At 43.3% G+C, this 16530-nt stretch overlaps 1 protein-coding gene across 2 annotated transcripts in view; it reads left to right on the forward strand.

The window, feature by feature from the left end:
- The window catches only part of LOC146857293 (uromodulin-like), a 331179-nt gene that overhangs the window by 50218 nt on the left and 264431 nt on the right, over positions 1 to 16530 (forward strand). For both annotated transcript variants that reach the window (XM_085647791.1, XM_085647792.1), the window contains exon 3: positions 9798 to 10012. In XM_085647791.1, coding sequence (XP_085503917.1) covers positions 9798 to 10012 — 215 coding nt within the window. The remainder of the gene's footprint in view (positions 1 to 9797; positions 10013 to 16530) is intronic.

Consider the following 16530-nt stretch of genomic DNA (forward strand, 5'->3'; position numbering starts at 1 on the left):
AGTAAGCGCCACAGGCCTGCTTTGCAGAGAGGTGGCCCAGGCCATGGCCCTTTTCACACCTCTCTGCAATGCAGCTCTGTGGCACTTACTGGAGGTACCTCGTGGGCTAGTTGGACCCCAGGGACCCTCAGGATTCAGGGGGACTTTATCCCCCAACTTAAAACGCGCCACGGGGCGCATTTCCACAGTGGTGAAGGGAGGGGGCAGGGCCTGAGGTGACATGTGTTCAAACACGCCCTGTGGCGCGTTTTAAGTTGGGGAATTAAATCCCCTTCAATCCTGAGGGCCCCTGGGGGCCACTAGCCCACCAGGTATCTCCAGTAAGCGCCACAGGCCTGCAGAGAGGTGGTCCAGGCCATGCCCCTTTTTACACCTCTCTGCAACGCAGCTCTGTGGCGCTTACTGGAGGTACCTAGTGGGCTAGTTGGATCCCAGAGACCCTCAGGATTCAAGGGGACTTAATCTCCCAACATAAAATGTGCCACGGGGCGTGTTTGCACAGTGGTGAAGGGAGGGGGCGGGGCCAGAGGTGACATGTGTGCAAACATACCCTGTGGCGCATTTAAAGTTGGGGAATTAATTCCCTTTCAATCCTGAGGGCCCCTGGGGGCCAACTAGCCCACCAGGTGCTTCCAGTAAGCGCCACTGCGCTGCGTTGCAGAGAGGTGGTCCAGGCCACGCCCCTTTTACATCTCTCTGCAACGCAGCTCTGTGGCGCTTCCTGGAGGTACCTCGTGGGCTAGTTTGACCCCAGGGACCCTCAGGATTCGAGGGGACTTAATCCCCCAACTTAAAACGTGCCATGGGGTGTATTTACACAGTGGTGAAGGGAGGGGGCAGGGCCTGAGGTGACGTGTGCAAACACGCCCTGTGGCGCATTTTAAGTTGGGGAATTAATTCCCCTTCAATCCTGAGGGCCCCTGGGGGCTAACTAGCCCACCAGGTGCTTCCAGTAAGCGCCACTGCACTGCATTGCAGAGAGGTGGTCCAACCCATGCCCCTTTTTCAACCTCTCTGCAACGCAGCTCTGTGGCGCTTACTGGAGGTACCTGGTGGGCTAGTTGGACTCCAGGGACCCTCAGGATTCAAGGGGACTTTATCCCCCAACTTAAAACACGCCACAGGGTGTGTTTGCACACATGTCACCTGAGGCCCCCCCTCCCTTCACCACTGTGCAAACGAGCCTTGTGGTGCGTTTTAAGAGGTAGTTTTAATCCCCCTGTCCTATTATGTACTAAGGCCTTACAGAGGAGGTCATGCTAATTACAGGGATACCTCAACGCATAGTGTTCCCTAGTGTATGTAGGTGTTTTCACTGTATTCTTAGTGTCTTTTAGCATAGCACTGGCTCTAGGCCTGGTTAGTCAGAGTCAGTTACCACCAGTACCCGTCTGAAAAAGTTGTGGGCACAGGATGATTTTGCAACAAGGCCTCTTTCTGCGCCTCTGTTGGTTCTTTCTGCACGTCTTTCTTCTTAGCACAATTTTCTTCATCTTCGTGGACTTCTGTTGCCTCTTTCGGCATTTCTTTTGCTTCTTTCTGTGCGTATTTTCTTCTTTCTTCACATGTTCTACCTCTGTAGGCATAGTTAGAAACTAGCATTTAAAAAACCTTTGAAATTCACTGAATAAACCATAGGTTTTAGGGAAAGTTATAGTTAGTTGGACATTTCACTCGTACAAAACCATAGAAATTCCCCCGTTATAGTTAGTTCAGCTAACTATAACTCGCGCCCCCGCAATGCACTGCTGATGATGTCACATATTACATCACTCATGACATGGTCAGTGACATCACTGATGACATCTCAAATGACATCACTGATGACATCATCCATGTGATAAATTGATGCATCTTCTCACACCCTAATATAACCTTTGATACACCCACTCTAAATTACAGACTACCATTCTCAAAACCATAGATACTCCAACACCAATAACTACATATTCACTCAGTGATTCTTACGTTTACACACACATCCACTCACTCACCCGTACAGTCACTCATACTTATGGTCACACAGTACAGGACTATCATATGTACTCATACACGTATATAGAAACTCACACACTGCCACTCTTCCATAGAGGTACTCACACACCTAGTCAGTCATGCAAATAATTAATTACACTGCCATTTACTCACCTATACAGTTATACACACACCAGCTCACTTACTCATACAAATACTAGCACATACTTACGCTCTTATACAATCCCTGATACAAGCACAGACTCATCCATACAGCCATTCTCACAATCACACACTCTCACTTATAGCCATTTATATACTCCCAACACACATATATACTGCCTTTCACATATGTAGTTACTAACAAATATACAACTGAGATATACATTCACTCACTAACACACCCATACACACAGTCACTCAGCCATACAGTCCATCACAGATGCACTCTTGAAACCATGCACCCAGTGAACAAACACCTCACCCACTCAAACACTCAGGCACCCATACAGATACTCAGACAAACAATCGATAACCCATATAGACACTCATGTAGCTATTCGCAAACCCATGCAGTCGCTTACACACCAACAGACAGACGGATACAGATATTCACACAGTTTACTCACTAACCCATGCATTCAATAAGATAAGTTTAATCACTCACTTATATAGTCAGTCTTCCACCTACTAAATCATCCATTAAGACACTTATGCACCCAATCATTCTTCAATACGCCTTTCCCTATATATATTAAACATATTTAGACTTTACAGACACACACAGTCACTGGATGATGTCATCAGTGATGTCTCTGACCATGTCATGAGTGATGTAATATGTGACGTCATCAGCAGTGCATTGCGGGGGCGCGAGTTCTAGTTAGCTGAACTAACTATTACGGGGGAATTTCTATGGTTTTGTACGAGTGAAATGTCCAACTAACTATAACTTTCCCTAAAACCTATGGTTTTTTCAGTGAATTTCTAAGGTTTTTTAAATGCTAATTTCTAACTATAAAGTGCCTGAAACCTACGGTTTTTTCAGTGAAGATATATATATATATATATATATATATATATATATATATATATATATATATATATATATATATATATACACACATATACACATACATGTGACTGATAAGGACAAATAGATGTACACCACTCTGTGTAGGAGAGTTGTTACCCAAAATCAATTAAAAACAGTTCACTGAAATACTTGTCCATGTTCCAACCCCACAAACTAATGATTTACACAAGGGTCATCATCAGGACGATAGAATATAATGGAAGCACCTAGAAGAGAAAAAAATCATGTTTCAATCATTTGTGTATAACCTGGGAGCTATATATATTTCCTGCGGGCTACAATGTACCAAATAGTTGTGACAATGATTAACACAACCAATTTGTGTGATGCACTATGATATAACTCAATAACATCTTTCACAGGTATCTCTTGGTACCAAACTATTGGAGTAGAAACATCAACAGTTTAATGAATCCCCTATTGGGTTATGGCCAATTTGAGGATTGTCCCAACTAAACAGGACTCACCCCAATTAAACAGTTGATGTATTTTTCCAGGAACACCATCAGAAGATCAGGGTGGCCATCTTTGTAAATTACCGCAATGGACAAGTGTAGCAAAAAGGACAGATGTGGTCTATCAACCTTCTTGAATCCGTGCTAAATCGAGGAAAAGCAGTGGTGGCAAGATTCAATATTTGGGCAATTGCAGCATTAGATGCAAGTTCAGAAAACGCAAGGAGGCCTCACCCTGTGTGAGCACTCGGGTATAAACTCGCTAGTGGCAGTCCAGTCGGGTTGGCAAATAAGCCTGGGTGGAATCAGGGCATAACTGGTTTGAAATAAGGCACACAGTAACCATTTGGATTATTCTTAAGGAAACATTCTAGATGTTAAAGTACTCACTGGGGAATAGGCTTTAATCACAATGCAGCCAAATCCTCTGGATATTGGTCTAACATGGGTGGAAACAATGTTCTTTAACAGTAAAAACACAAAAGTGTATATTCTTTAAAAACACAGTTTGCAAGCCCACTTTGTGTAACCCCCAACAGCTGGTATGTAAAAACATTCTCTTATTTTTACGTATTGAACGGGATCAATATTGATATGTCAAGGTCACCATTTGTGCATAACAACATCAGTTGCTCGCTGCGACTTAAAAGGAATATGTTCGTAGATGACAATATGAATGTGTAGCTTACACGTATTAAGGCATCGTTATTTGAACAAATGGGATGATAGTTTATGCGAGCGCATATTCACTTACCAAATTGTGAGGAATCAAAGTTCATCTGTCGAGAATGTGAATAAACATGAATTACTTCGATGTAGTCTGTGGTGCAGACGCAGTGCGGGTTGCCATAGATACGGGAGACAGTCAAACTACGAGGAAGATCTGGCACGCTCAGGAGACAGAAATCGAGCCCGCGATTTCACGGATACATTGCATGATATTTTAGTGCAGAACTTGTACCAAGAAGTAACAATTCACAAATGCCACATTGTTATTCGAACTAGTGTTTAATCTAGAAGGAAAAAAGTGAGCGCGGTTAACTCACAGAGCAGTTATCGCCTGAAAATTGAGTTCTTTCAATGTGCCCTGCAAGCCACTTGCAAGATCAGACGCGCTCAGCCCACAGATATTAAGACCGTGATTGCGCGGATACATTACATCTCGTTTTAATACAGAACCTTATACCTATATGTACAGCATTTCAATTTACATATACCAGACCATAATCCCTTCGCTGCTAAGCCTTTTCCCCACTGTGCTAAACCTTTTTTTGGCTATTTGGGGTAGTTTGCGCTTAGGCCCCTGTACCTTTTTCTCCACATAAGGTATGCACGTCAAATTTGCGTCCTTTTCTTCCAATATCATGGGGATTTTAAAGGGACCCAGGGTTTGTGCACTGGAGGGGACCCAGAAGCTAGCCAAAATACAGCTGCATTTTGTTTTTGTTTTGGTGGAAAAATGGGGAAAAAGTCCTGCAGAAGAAAGTAACAGGATTTTCCCCTGCAAATGGTATCAACAAGGGATTTGTGGTGCTGAAATCAACATCTTTCCAGCTTTCAGAGACACTCAGGCTTTTTTCAGAAAACCAAAAACATTTACACAGTTTTAGGCATTTTACTGGGACATAGCCTATTTTTGCTACTTGTTATGCTTTTAACCTTCTTCCAGTTTGTGATAGAAATGGGTGTGAAAGCAATAATGGATACCGGAAAGCTATACATTTCTGAAAAGTAGACAAAATTCTGAATTCAGCAAAAGGTTATTACTGCAGAACTTCAAGGTTTTTTATAAAAACTAACAGTCAAAATTCAGAAAAATTGAAAATGAGTTGAAAAAAACAGCCATTTGTGCCAATGTTTTCACCTCTAACTTCTTCTAAATATGACAGATGTTTGAAAGCAATATACTGTTACATCCGCTGGACCCTTTTAGTTGTGGGGATATATAGGATTTGTGGGTACACCAAGAACCAGAGGAACCCAGAGCCAATGACTGAGCAGCGTCTTGTAATGTTTTGCATTGTACACCGGCTATATAGCAATTTATTTGGTAAAATATGAAGAGTGAAAAATAGGTATCAAAGACACCTATGTATTTCAGAAACTGTAAACAAATATAGAGTTTAGAAACAGTAGCTATTTGCACATCTCAGAAATTGTGGGTACCCATACTAGCATATGAATTATAGGACATTTTTCAAAGTGCCTAGCTGTGGATTTTGAATCCTAGCTCAGCCGGCACCTAGGGAAACCTAGCAAACCTATACATTTTTGAAAACTGGACACCCAGGGGAATCCACAATGGGGTGACTTGTGTGGCTCTCACCAGGTTCTGTTACCCAGAATCCCTTGCCAACCTCAAACTTTGTAAAAAAAACACATTTCCTCATATTTCTGTGATGGAAAGTTCTGGAAACTGCGTGGATCCACAAAATTCCACCCACCCCGCATTTCCCAAAGACTTCCAATAAAAATGGTACCTCCCTTGTGTGGGTAGGCCTAGTGCCCGCGACAGGAAACAACCCAAAACGCAACTTGGACACACCACTTTTTGACAGTGAAAACTGTCCCTTTTTTTGCAAAGTGACTAGCTGTGGATTTTTAACTCTAGCTCTGTTGGCACCTAGGGAGACTGAACAAACCTATACATTTTTGGAAACTTTGTACAAAAAAAACAAATTTTCCTAAAATTCCTGTGAAGGTCTTTTTGTAATCGATATTTTTGAAGTCTCCACAGTACATTTTGGGCCATTTCATGTCACGGGCACCAGGCCTACCCACAAAAGTGAGGTACTATTGTTATCAGGAGACTTTCTGAATGCTGGGTGGGTGGAAGTCTGTGCCTCCTCCCAGATTCTAGAACTTTCCATCACAGAAATGTGAGGAAAAGGTGTTTTTTTTTTACAATGGTTTGAGGTTTGCAAGGTATTCTGGGTAACAGAACATGGTGAGACCCACACAAGTCAGCACATCCTGGATTTCCCTGTATGTCTGGTATTCAAAAATGTATAGGTTTGCTGGGGTTCCTTAGGTGCCGCCAGAGCAAGGGTTCAAAATCCACAGCTCTGCACATTGTAAAAAAAGGGTTAGTTTTTACTGGAAAAATGGATGTGTCCACGTTGCGTTTTGGGCAGTTTCCTGTCACGGGTAGTAGGCCTGCCCACACAAGTGAGGTATCATTTTTATCGGGAGACTTGGGGAATGCTGTGTGGGTGGAAACTTGTGAATCTGCGCAGATTCCAGAACTTTCCATCGCAGAAATGTGAGGAAAATGTGGTTTTGTTTTACAAAGTTTGAGGTTCGCAAAGGATTATTTTCCCCATCTGCCTCCTAGGGGGGGGGGGGGGGGCAGAAAGACTTTTGACAATTGTGGGGGTAAGGGTTGGGGGCATTGGCATGCCCATTGTGGGCAGCCCCCACCCCTGGTCTATAAAACAATTATCCATGGTGTCTAGGGTGCTTTCTGCCCCCCCCAGGGGGGCAGAAAGACTGGTTATGCCAGAATTTATTGGGGGGAGCAAAGGCCCTTGCCCAAGTGGTCTCTCCCCCCCCTCCCTGGTGGCTGGATCTCTGCTTGTGGATCGCCCTCCTGGGGTACTGAAACAGTGAAACTGAAACTTAGTTTCAGTTTAGTTTTCAATGTAATGACAACATCATGCAATGTACGCGATCGTCCGTACTTTGAAAGAACAAAAAAGCCTCGGGAGTTTGGGGAAGGTCTTCCCCACCTCCAGATGCAAAAGATTTAAAAAAAGGAAATCGCTCTGCTGTCTGCAGCAGAGGGATTTTGTGCGCCTGTGCACATGACGGAATGGTTCCGTCATGAGCATAGGAGCACTGGTTCTCATGACGGAACCATTCCGTCATGAGCACCGAAAGGGTTAATCGAAAGGAAAAAAAAAAGTGAGTGTGTTTAATTCACCAAATGATGGGAACAACGTCTGCTGATTGCTGCATCTATACGGAAATTCAAACATTACCTCATATGATCGTGCTGTTACCAGTACTTGAAATGTAAAAAGAGAAGTGCAGGTATTCTGTACCAGAGTACCTGCTTGTTTCTGAGACGTGCCTGTATTCTCCAATTAAAAGTATTACATTTCTCTTGAGAAGTGCCGGTACTCTCCCTCTCAAAATGAAAAAGTGCGGCTACTCAGTACCAGACAGTACCATCCCATTTAAAGTACTGGCTATTACAAATACTGGGAAATGTGGCAGTAAACCTGCTTGAGAGAACTCAACTGAAGCACTCGTCCAACACTAATCGAGGCCGGGAGCACACGGATGCGTTGCCTCTCATTTATGTAGCGAGTCCTAGTTAGGGCATGCGTGTGGAGAGAAAAACGTGTGATGGTACCGGAATCTCCTGTTAAACCATAAAGGATTGCTTCTTGTTCTAATCACTTTCAAAATAAATTAAGCCAAACTACAAATTCCCTTTTAAAAATATAAAGAGAGTAATAAATAATTTTGACAAAAATACAAATGTTTGAAGAAATTCTTGATATATTAATCCTGTGATGACCGCCATATCTGTTCTAATATTTATATGTAGCTGACTCACTATGATATGTACATCGTATAAAATTAATATATAACAAAATGGGAACAACTTTGTAAAGTATGCAACAGCTTGTGAATTAATTTACACATCATGAAAATTGAAGAAATCCTTCATACCAAACATGAAGAGGTTAACATACTAATTGTAATTCACACAAAGAGGCCTATGAGGAATAACTAGCACATGTTGCTCACATGGTTTCAAAATGGTGGAACAGATTCTTGTGTAAGAGTTCAAGCCCTTATAAATAGTCTCTCTGAATGAGTCAGATGGTATTGCTTCGCTTGAATCAAATGAAAGCCTCTTGTCTCTAGTTTTCGACTGTGGTTGGGCCATCCTCAATGGATCCAAGTTTGCACATCCACTGTTGCTTCTTATGTGATAGAAGGTTTCATTCTCTCCCTCAGTTGGCCAAGTGAAATATTTTCTATCACCTGTCATCGAATGTCTTCACCTATATGTTGTGTAGCCGGAAATGTTCCACCAACGGCGCTCCTATAATTCCACATTGAATTCTGCTCTTATGTTGTAGGATTGTGCATTTAAATTTCGGTCGCCTGTCCTACGTATATTAGGTCACAGGGCACCATATTGCATAAATGGCGTCTCGAGTATTTCACTTGAAAAAAACAGTAAATGAGAATTTTACGTTTATGTGCAAAAAAAACTTTGTATTGATCCAAAAATTACATGCCACACAGTGGCCACATGTATTATGGCCTACTACTTGCGATAATCCCCAGTGGATATTGAGGGTGATTTTGGGTGGAGGTGGTAAAGCTCTGTCTTTGAGATTGCTCCCTCATTTCAAATAAAATCATAATACAATGCGATCAAACAGCATAATATAAAAACAACATTATAGTAAATAATGTTGTAAAACCGTTAAAAAAAAATTATACACTCACCTTAGATATTTTTATTCACAATATTTTTAGTAATGATATTTTGACCGCAATATTATGGTCAGACAATATTTTTTTATTTAGGTGGAATAAACCAGCAGGCATGTGGCTGTCCATAGTTAACATAATGAGATCATAATACACAATAATAAATACCACCTTTACTGACCACTGGTTTCATGAAGTGGAAAGATTTTCACTATGTTACTTCTCTTTCTTGCTTTGTTTAGATCACGCTGGTCTCATACAGTTCTTTTTTCGATGTAATACAATATCGTCATTGTTCTTGTTATGTTGTAAAGCGCTAGAGTACACAGTGCGTGAGCGCTATTTAAAACCATTAAATAAAATAAATAAACCAATTCTCCTGAGTTCCCAAGACGTTCTAGCTCTGCCCTTCACACCAAGCACTCTAGTCCTCTCACAATTGAATAGCCAATACAAGAATTCTAAAGGTTAACTCCGCTAGTAGACTATTAAATCTGCGGATACATGACGTGTGGTTGGGAACACTAGAGACCAGTAAATGTTAAAAAAGATGAAGATGATGGTGGCTTTACCCAGGTGGCACCTTGAAACAATTCTGAATACTAGTAAAGGTACAGGAGGTGTGGGTAGCTAACAAGGCATTAATGTTCCTGGCAGATAAAGGTTTGGCAGTTTATTGGGTATACTCTACAGGAGAGTTCAATTTCTGTTGTTGGGAAAAAGTCTTTTGGTGGTCTAGTTATTTTAACTGATGTGGATTATAGATGTTGTTTCATTAACAACCAGCAATAAAGTTAATCTCTTGAATTTTCCAGCTTATCTTGACATTGATCCAATTGTCAAATGCCTGTCGGGGAAGATGGTGATCTCTGTTGGTAAATGCCTAACCAATTCGTTGCACATCGACCCTCAAAACACGACCCTGACTGATGCCAACTGCACAGGAGCCAGTATCACCTTACTGAATGGTATATTTGTTCATGACATCACAGCCATAGCCAGAATTGCCTACTGTGGAAATGTAATGAAGGTAAGAGTCTATTTGAGAGGAGCCAAAAGGTGTATAAAAGTCACCTAAAAATGCACAAGAGAAGAAGCTGTTAAAGAGTCATCTTGCATGTGAGAGGATGGTCAGGGAGAGTAACCTTAGGGTAGGAGAGAGGCGGATTTTGGGGGGAGTCTCCTGTTGGTGTGAGAATGATGACTCTAAGACAGTCATGTACTAGTGTGAGAGAACTGGCTGTGAGAGATACATTGGTGGTAGGACAGAGGGCTGCTTGAGGGAGCGTTTCCTTAAGATGTAAGAGTTTGCTCTTAGAGAGCCATCTGGTAGTGTGAGAGGCTGGTCAGGGAGAGTGGCCTTAAGGTAGGAGAGCGGTGACCAGGGAGTCAATTGTTATCGTGAGAGAGATGAGAATTAGAGAGTGTGCTGTGGTGGGATGGCTACGGGATAACCCCCTGATGGTGTGTAAGAATGTGTTGTGGGAAAAGCCATTAGAAGTGTAATAGAGTCACCTGATGATGTATGAGAGAGGTGAGGTGTGTGGCTAAGACACATGTTATAACCTGTCCCTGTTCCTCTTCCCATTTCCCCCCCGCCCTCTTCCCCTCTTGGGTTCGCCCACGAATGGAATGTTGACATGAAGCTTGGTTTAGAATGTTGGGTCAGTGGCTAGCGAAGGCTGGAGGATTCACTTGTAATAAATTTGTTCTCCACCACACACACCGCCTGGAGACGTATTTACAACAGAAATTGGCGACGAGCTACTCACTGTGCTGGGGACAGTTTGGATCCTTCCCCCAGTTCTGTTCTGCCTTCAGTGAAACTTGGCCACCGATCTTTTCTTTGGAAGCATTTCGTTTCACTTCTGCCACAGCGTCAGGTCAGCGATTTAGCGACGGTTGTTCTTGTCATCGCTCCATGAGCCGGCTCATCAGTTCCTGTCAGCCTTGTGGTCCGCTTTCCTTCTGACACCGTCGACGCACCTACGAGCGCTCCTGTCCTCGCAGCTGTTCCAGTGTGCAGCTCCGGAGTTCCTGTCAGCCCGGTGGTCTGCGCACCTCAAGGAGCACTCCTTCTGTCATTGCCGACGCTTTTCGCCTTCCGTGCTTCTGGTGAGCGGGACTGCTGGGGTGAGCCTGTCAGCGTTTGTGCGCTTTTCACCTTCCGTGCTTCTGGTGAGCGGGACTGCTGGGGTGAGCCTGTCAGCGTTTGTGCCCTGCTTCTGGCGTTTTTCAAGTGTCTGCCTGCTGTTCCGTGTGAGCGCTTCGGGTGATTACGCTGCCTGTAATCCATCTCGTCAGACTGTGACTACGTTTCCTCACAGAAGACGCTCACGTGACTCCTTTCCTCACCAACTTCTACCTCATTAGCTCCACCTGCTGGCCTTTCGCGAATCGGCAATTAATTTATTTCATGTTTTTCACGTCAGCTTCATTATTATGTGGACAAATTGTTTAATTTTGCGCATTGTTTCTGGTTAATGCAACACACTGTCTTTTGGCTATATTTCACTTATATTTCCACCTTTGCCTTTTCTTATCCAAAACTTTTACTTCCTATTTCACTCACTGTCATTTTCCTTCGTTCTTTCCCCTTATTCCTCTCCTTCACTGTTCTCTGGTTTTCACCTTCGTTCTTCTTTATCCTTTCATTATGGCTGCATTCGCAATGTCGCAACCTCCACCATTTCTTGAGGAAGGGGATGATCCACCGGTTCCATGGAAGAAATGGGTTAAATTATTCGAATCGTACCTTATTGCTATTGGTGGGGACAGGTTTTCAGCAGTACGTAAACAACATGTTTTACTACATAATTTAGGCAAACAAGGAAGAGAAACTTTTGAAGACTTACCTGATGACATTGTTGAAAATGCAAATGTAGACATTGGGGGTGAGGGTGATGTACAGCATGATGTGTATCAGCTGACGTTATTGAAATTGGAGGCACAATTTGGGGACAAAATCAATATAGTTTTAGAACGCCACAAATTTTTCTTGCGCATTCAAGGGAAAAGTGAAAAAGTGATAAATTACGTAGCTGCATTGAGAGGGTTAGCCTCTACATGTGATTTTGGATTGTTAACTGAGTCTTTAGTCAGAGATCAGTTAGTGAGATGCACTAGTAATAAGAAAATTCAGGAAAGACTTCTAGCAGAAGCACCAGATTTGAAACGTGCCATTGATATCGCTAAAAGTATTGAACATACTGCGTATTGCATGAATGAAATGAAGGAAGCTGTTGATATTAAACAAAGTACAGAGGGAAGTGTTCATAGAATAGTTAGCAAAGATGTCAAGCATAAACTCCCACCTCCCAGTCCAGAAGTACATGCTGCAACGGGAAATAAACCCAAATGTTACAGGTGTGGGAATCCCAATCATATGGCCAACAACATGAATTGCCCCGCAAGGGGTGTTGTATGTAGCAAGTGCAAGAAGAGGGGTCACTTTTCCAAAGTCTGCCACAGCGAAAAAACTAGTGTCACCCATATGATTGGTAGTGATGTAGAACCACAGTTAGAGCCACAACAATTTAGTGAAGAGATAATTTTTCAAATAGCCAACTCCTCAGAAAGCAAATGCACTGAATACCCTAAATGTGTAATTTTGTTAGACAATATAAAGTACGAAGTTTATGCTGATTCTTGTTCCCCGTACACTCTTGTTAATGAAGCTACTTTCCAAGCTAATTCTGGTACACGTGCATACAAACTTCTACCCCCAGACATCAAACCCGGGGGGTACAATCAAGATCCTATACCATTGGTGGGGATGCTACTGATGAACATTGATTTCAAGGACAGATCCACAGTGGGAAAAGTCTACATTACAAAAACCGGTTCAAACCTACTAGGATGGAAACACCAAAAGGATTTGGGGATCAAATTAGACCCCAATGCTCCTGAACCTGTGTATTTGATCGACAGACCTAATGTGGGTAGGGAGATATGCAACAAGTTTCCTGAGGTGTTTACGGACGGAGTAGGACTTCTAAAGGGTTTCCTTCACAAAATAAAATTAAAATCTAATGCGAAACCAATAGTTCACAAACCAAGATCCATCCCACTTCTAACAAGAGAGCCACTTAAGGAAGAGCTGGATAGATTGGAAAGGTGCAAGATCATAGAGAGAATTGAAAGTTCGGAGTGGTTGGCGCCCATCGTTGTAGCAGCAAAAGGGGGAAACAAAGGGATTCGTCTATGTGTGGACCTTAGGGATCTAAACTCTAATATTTGGGTGGACAGACACCCTCTTCCTAACATAAATGAAATGTTAGCTGCAATCCACGAGGCAAAAGTTTTTTCGGTGTTAGACTTATCCTCAGCATACCACCAGGTCGCCCTCCATCCGGACTCCAAACCTCTCACCTCATTCATAACCCCGCTGGGAGCGTATCAATTCGCCAGGTTACCCTTTGGTTTGGCGTCGGCGGCAGCTGTATTCCAACGTATCATGCAACGTATCCTGCAAGGCTTGGAAAAAGTTCTTTGCTTCCAAGATGATATCTTGATCCATGGTTCATCCGTTGAAGAGCATAATAAAAATTTGGAAGCAGTACTGACCCGTCTCAGCCAAGCAGGTTTTACCACCCAAAGGGACAAGTGCAAAATAGGGGTGGATTCGGTGGTCTATTTGGGTCACAACATATCAAGCGAAGGAATCAAACCCAAATCAAGTTTGGTTGATGCCGTCAAACAAGCTCCAGAGCCCAGCAACAAAGAAGAGCTCAAGTCATTTCTGGGTCTTGCAGAGTATATGGCCAAGTTCGTGAAAAACTTTGCAGACCAGGTGCAGCCTCTCAGAGAGCTGCTTAAGAAGTGTTCCAAATTTGAATGGAATCAACAGCATCAGTCAGCTTTCATTCTCATCAAGAAGGCAATTGCGGATGCTCATATTCTGGGGGCGTTTGACTCCAATGCCAAAACCACACTCACCACGGACGCTAGCACAAAGGGGCTAGGAGCAGCACTAACTCAAAAAAAAAACGGACAGGAAGTTGTGGTAGCGTTCGCATCCAGAACGTTGAGAGACGCTGAGTTCAACTACTCAACGGTGGAAAAAGAGGCTTTAGCCTGTTACTGGGCCATCAACCACTTCAAGTATTTTCTGTGGGGTATCCCATTTGTGTTAAGGACGGATCATAAACCGTTACTACCGTTATTCTCCACCAAAAGATTGGAAGGTACTACTCCTAGAATTGCAAAGTGGGTGCTGAGTCTTCAAGGGTTCAACTATTCCATGGTATACGTCCCTGGAAGTGATAACAGGATAGCAGATTGTCTTTCACGGCTTCCTGTGCACGGGGGTGATCCTATGCAAAACCCACCGGAAGAGACGGTCTTATGGGTGGAGATTCCTGCCATCAACCGCAAAGAGTGGGAAGAATCCTTAAAGGAGGATAGCATGATGATCATACTGAAGAACATGATTCGCACAGGATGGCCGGATAACAAGTCTGAGGTACCAGAAACTATCCATCAATTCTGGCCGGTACGTGATGAACTATCCATTGTGGGTGAACACGTCTGCAGAGGAAGTAAAATTATTCCTCCTAAGAACATGTACGAAAGGATAATCCAGATTGCACATGAGGGTCATCCTGGTAGAAGTATGACCAAAAGTAAAATCAGACAACACTACTGGTTCCCAGGGATGGATTCCAGTGTGGAGGAGAAGGTGAAGAATTGCACGGCATGTGGTACCAGCGACAAAACCAAAGTGATTCGCAAGTTTCCCCTTGTTCCAGTTGAAGTCCCTACTACACCATGGGCTAAATTGGGGTTGGACATAATCGGTCCTCTCAACCTACTTAACCAATCTCAGAAGTTCATGTTCGTTTTAATTGACTATCACTCTCGTTGGATTGAGACAAGACTGGTCCCCTCCATCACTACGGCAGTGTTGTTAAGTTTCCTTAGAGATACCTTCGCCAAAGAGGGCATACCAGAAGTCTTAATAACGGACAACGGAGTTCAATTCGTTTCGGAGGAAATGAAGCTGTTTTTGACCACGCTGGCTATCACGCACATCAAGACACCACTCTACTGTCCCAAGGCCAATGGGCTAGTAGAAAGAACAAACAGGATGATTAAGAACACCATTCAGCTTGCATTGAGTTCTCGCGTATCAGTGGAGGAGGCCATCAGGAAGATGCTGTGGTCATACCATACAACTCCCAATGCGGTCTCAGGAGTGTCACCGTTCGTTTCACTTAAAGGGAGGAACCCAGGCTCAAAACTCACGCCCAACTGGCTAAATGGAGGAACCCCCGTATGGGTGGACAGAGATTACGTGGAGGAGAAGACACGGAAACATCAAGAAGAGTACAAAATATGGTACGACAACCGGTGGGGTGCGTCTACAAAAAAGTGGAAAGAAGGCCAATGGGTGGTGGTTAAGAAGCCCTCCCTATCCAAATCCAAGGTCTCTTCATTTTCTAAACCATTGAGGATAACGAAGGTCTACAAAAATGCTGTAGAGCTAGAAGATGGGGGCACATGGAGTATGGACAACATAGCGGGGTGCCCTAGCACAGTTGGTACCCAACCTACATGTGAGAGTAATCATAACATGGGTAGGCTGGGCAGAGAGGAACACAAATTTACCAGAGCACGTAGACCCCCAAGTTGGCATGCAGACTACAAAATGGGGCCGTGACTGGACAGGGGTTTCTTTTAGTTCAAGAGTGACCTTAGTCATTTTCCTTGCACAGTTCTCAGTTGTATTGGTTTCAATGTACATGCAATAGTTGTGTCTGCTCATTGCTTTGTTCCGCAGGGAGATGTGTTATAACCTGTCCCTGTTCCTCTTCCCATTTCCCCCCCGCCCTCTTCCCCTCTTGGGTTCGCCCACGAATGGAATGTTGACATGAAGCTTGGTTTAGAATGTTGGGTCAGTGGCTAGCGAAGGCTGGAGGATTCACTTGTAATAAATTTGTTCTCCACCACACACACCGCCTGGAGACTTATTTACAACAACACATGATGGTGAAAAGCAAGCTGTTGTTGGATAATCACCTAGTATTGTGTGAGAGGAGACTCTAAGGAGCTCAGCTGATTCAGTAAAGGAAGGGCGTGTGACAATGGGCTGTGAGAGAGTCCGTTAATGTTGTAAGACAGTCCCCTGGTGATGTGAGGTAGGTGGGCTGGCCTATAGAGCAACTAGAAAGTGCCTGATGGGCTGGTATGACAGGTCAATGTGTGGGCTGAGTCGTTGGCTGTTTATGGGCCCGTTTAGGGTCTGGTGGGTAAATGTTTACTGTTGATTCCCCTGATATTAACACAATCATTGCCTTGATCAAGCAGAAATGCAAGCACTCTCCCCTACCTTGCAAAACACATGTAAAGTGTTTCTTTGCAAATTCAAAACTATGTGTCTGACTTTTTGAGCTATTTGACTCTCCCCACACATAAATTATTTATACAAGGTTCATCATCAGGACAAGAGAATGTGATGAAAGCAACTAGAAGTGAAAACACAACGTCTCAGTCATTTGTGTATAACCTGGGATCTAAACTATAACTCTACATATTTACTACTGGCTA

This window comes from Triturus cristatus, chromosome 3_2 (genome assembly GCF_964204655.1).
Source record: "Triturus cristatus chromosome 3_2, aTriCri1.1, whole genome shotgun sequence".
Taxonomy (NCBI): domain Eukaryota; kingdom Metazoa; phylum Chordata; class Amphibia; order Caudata; family Salamandridae; genus Triturus; species Triturus cristatus.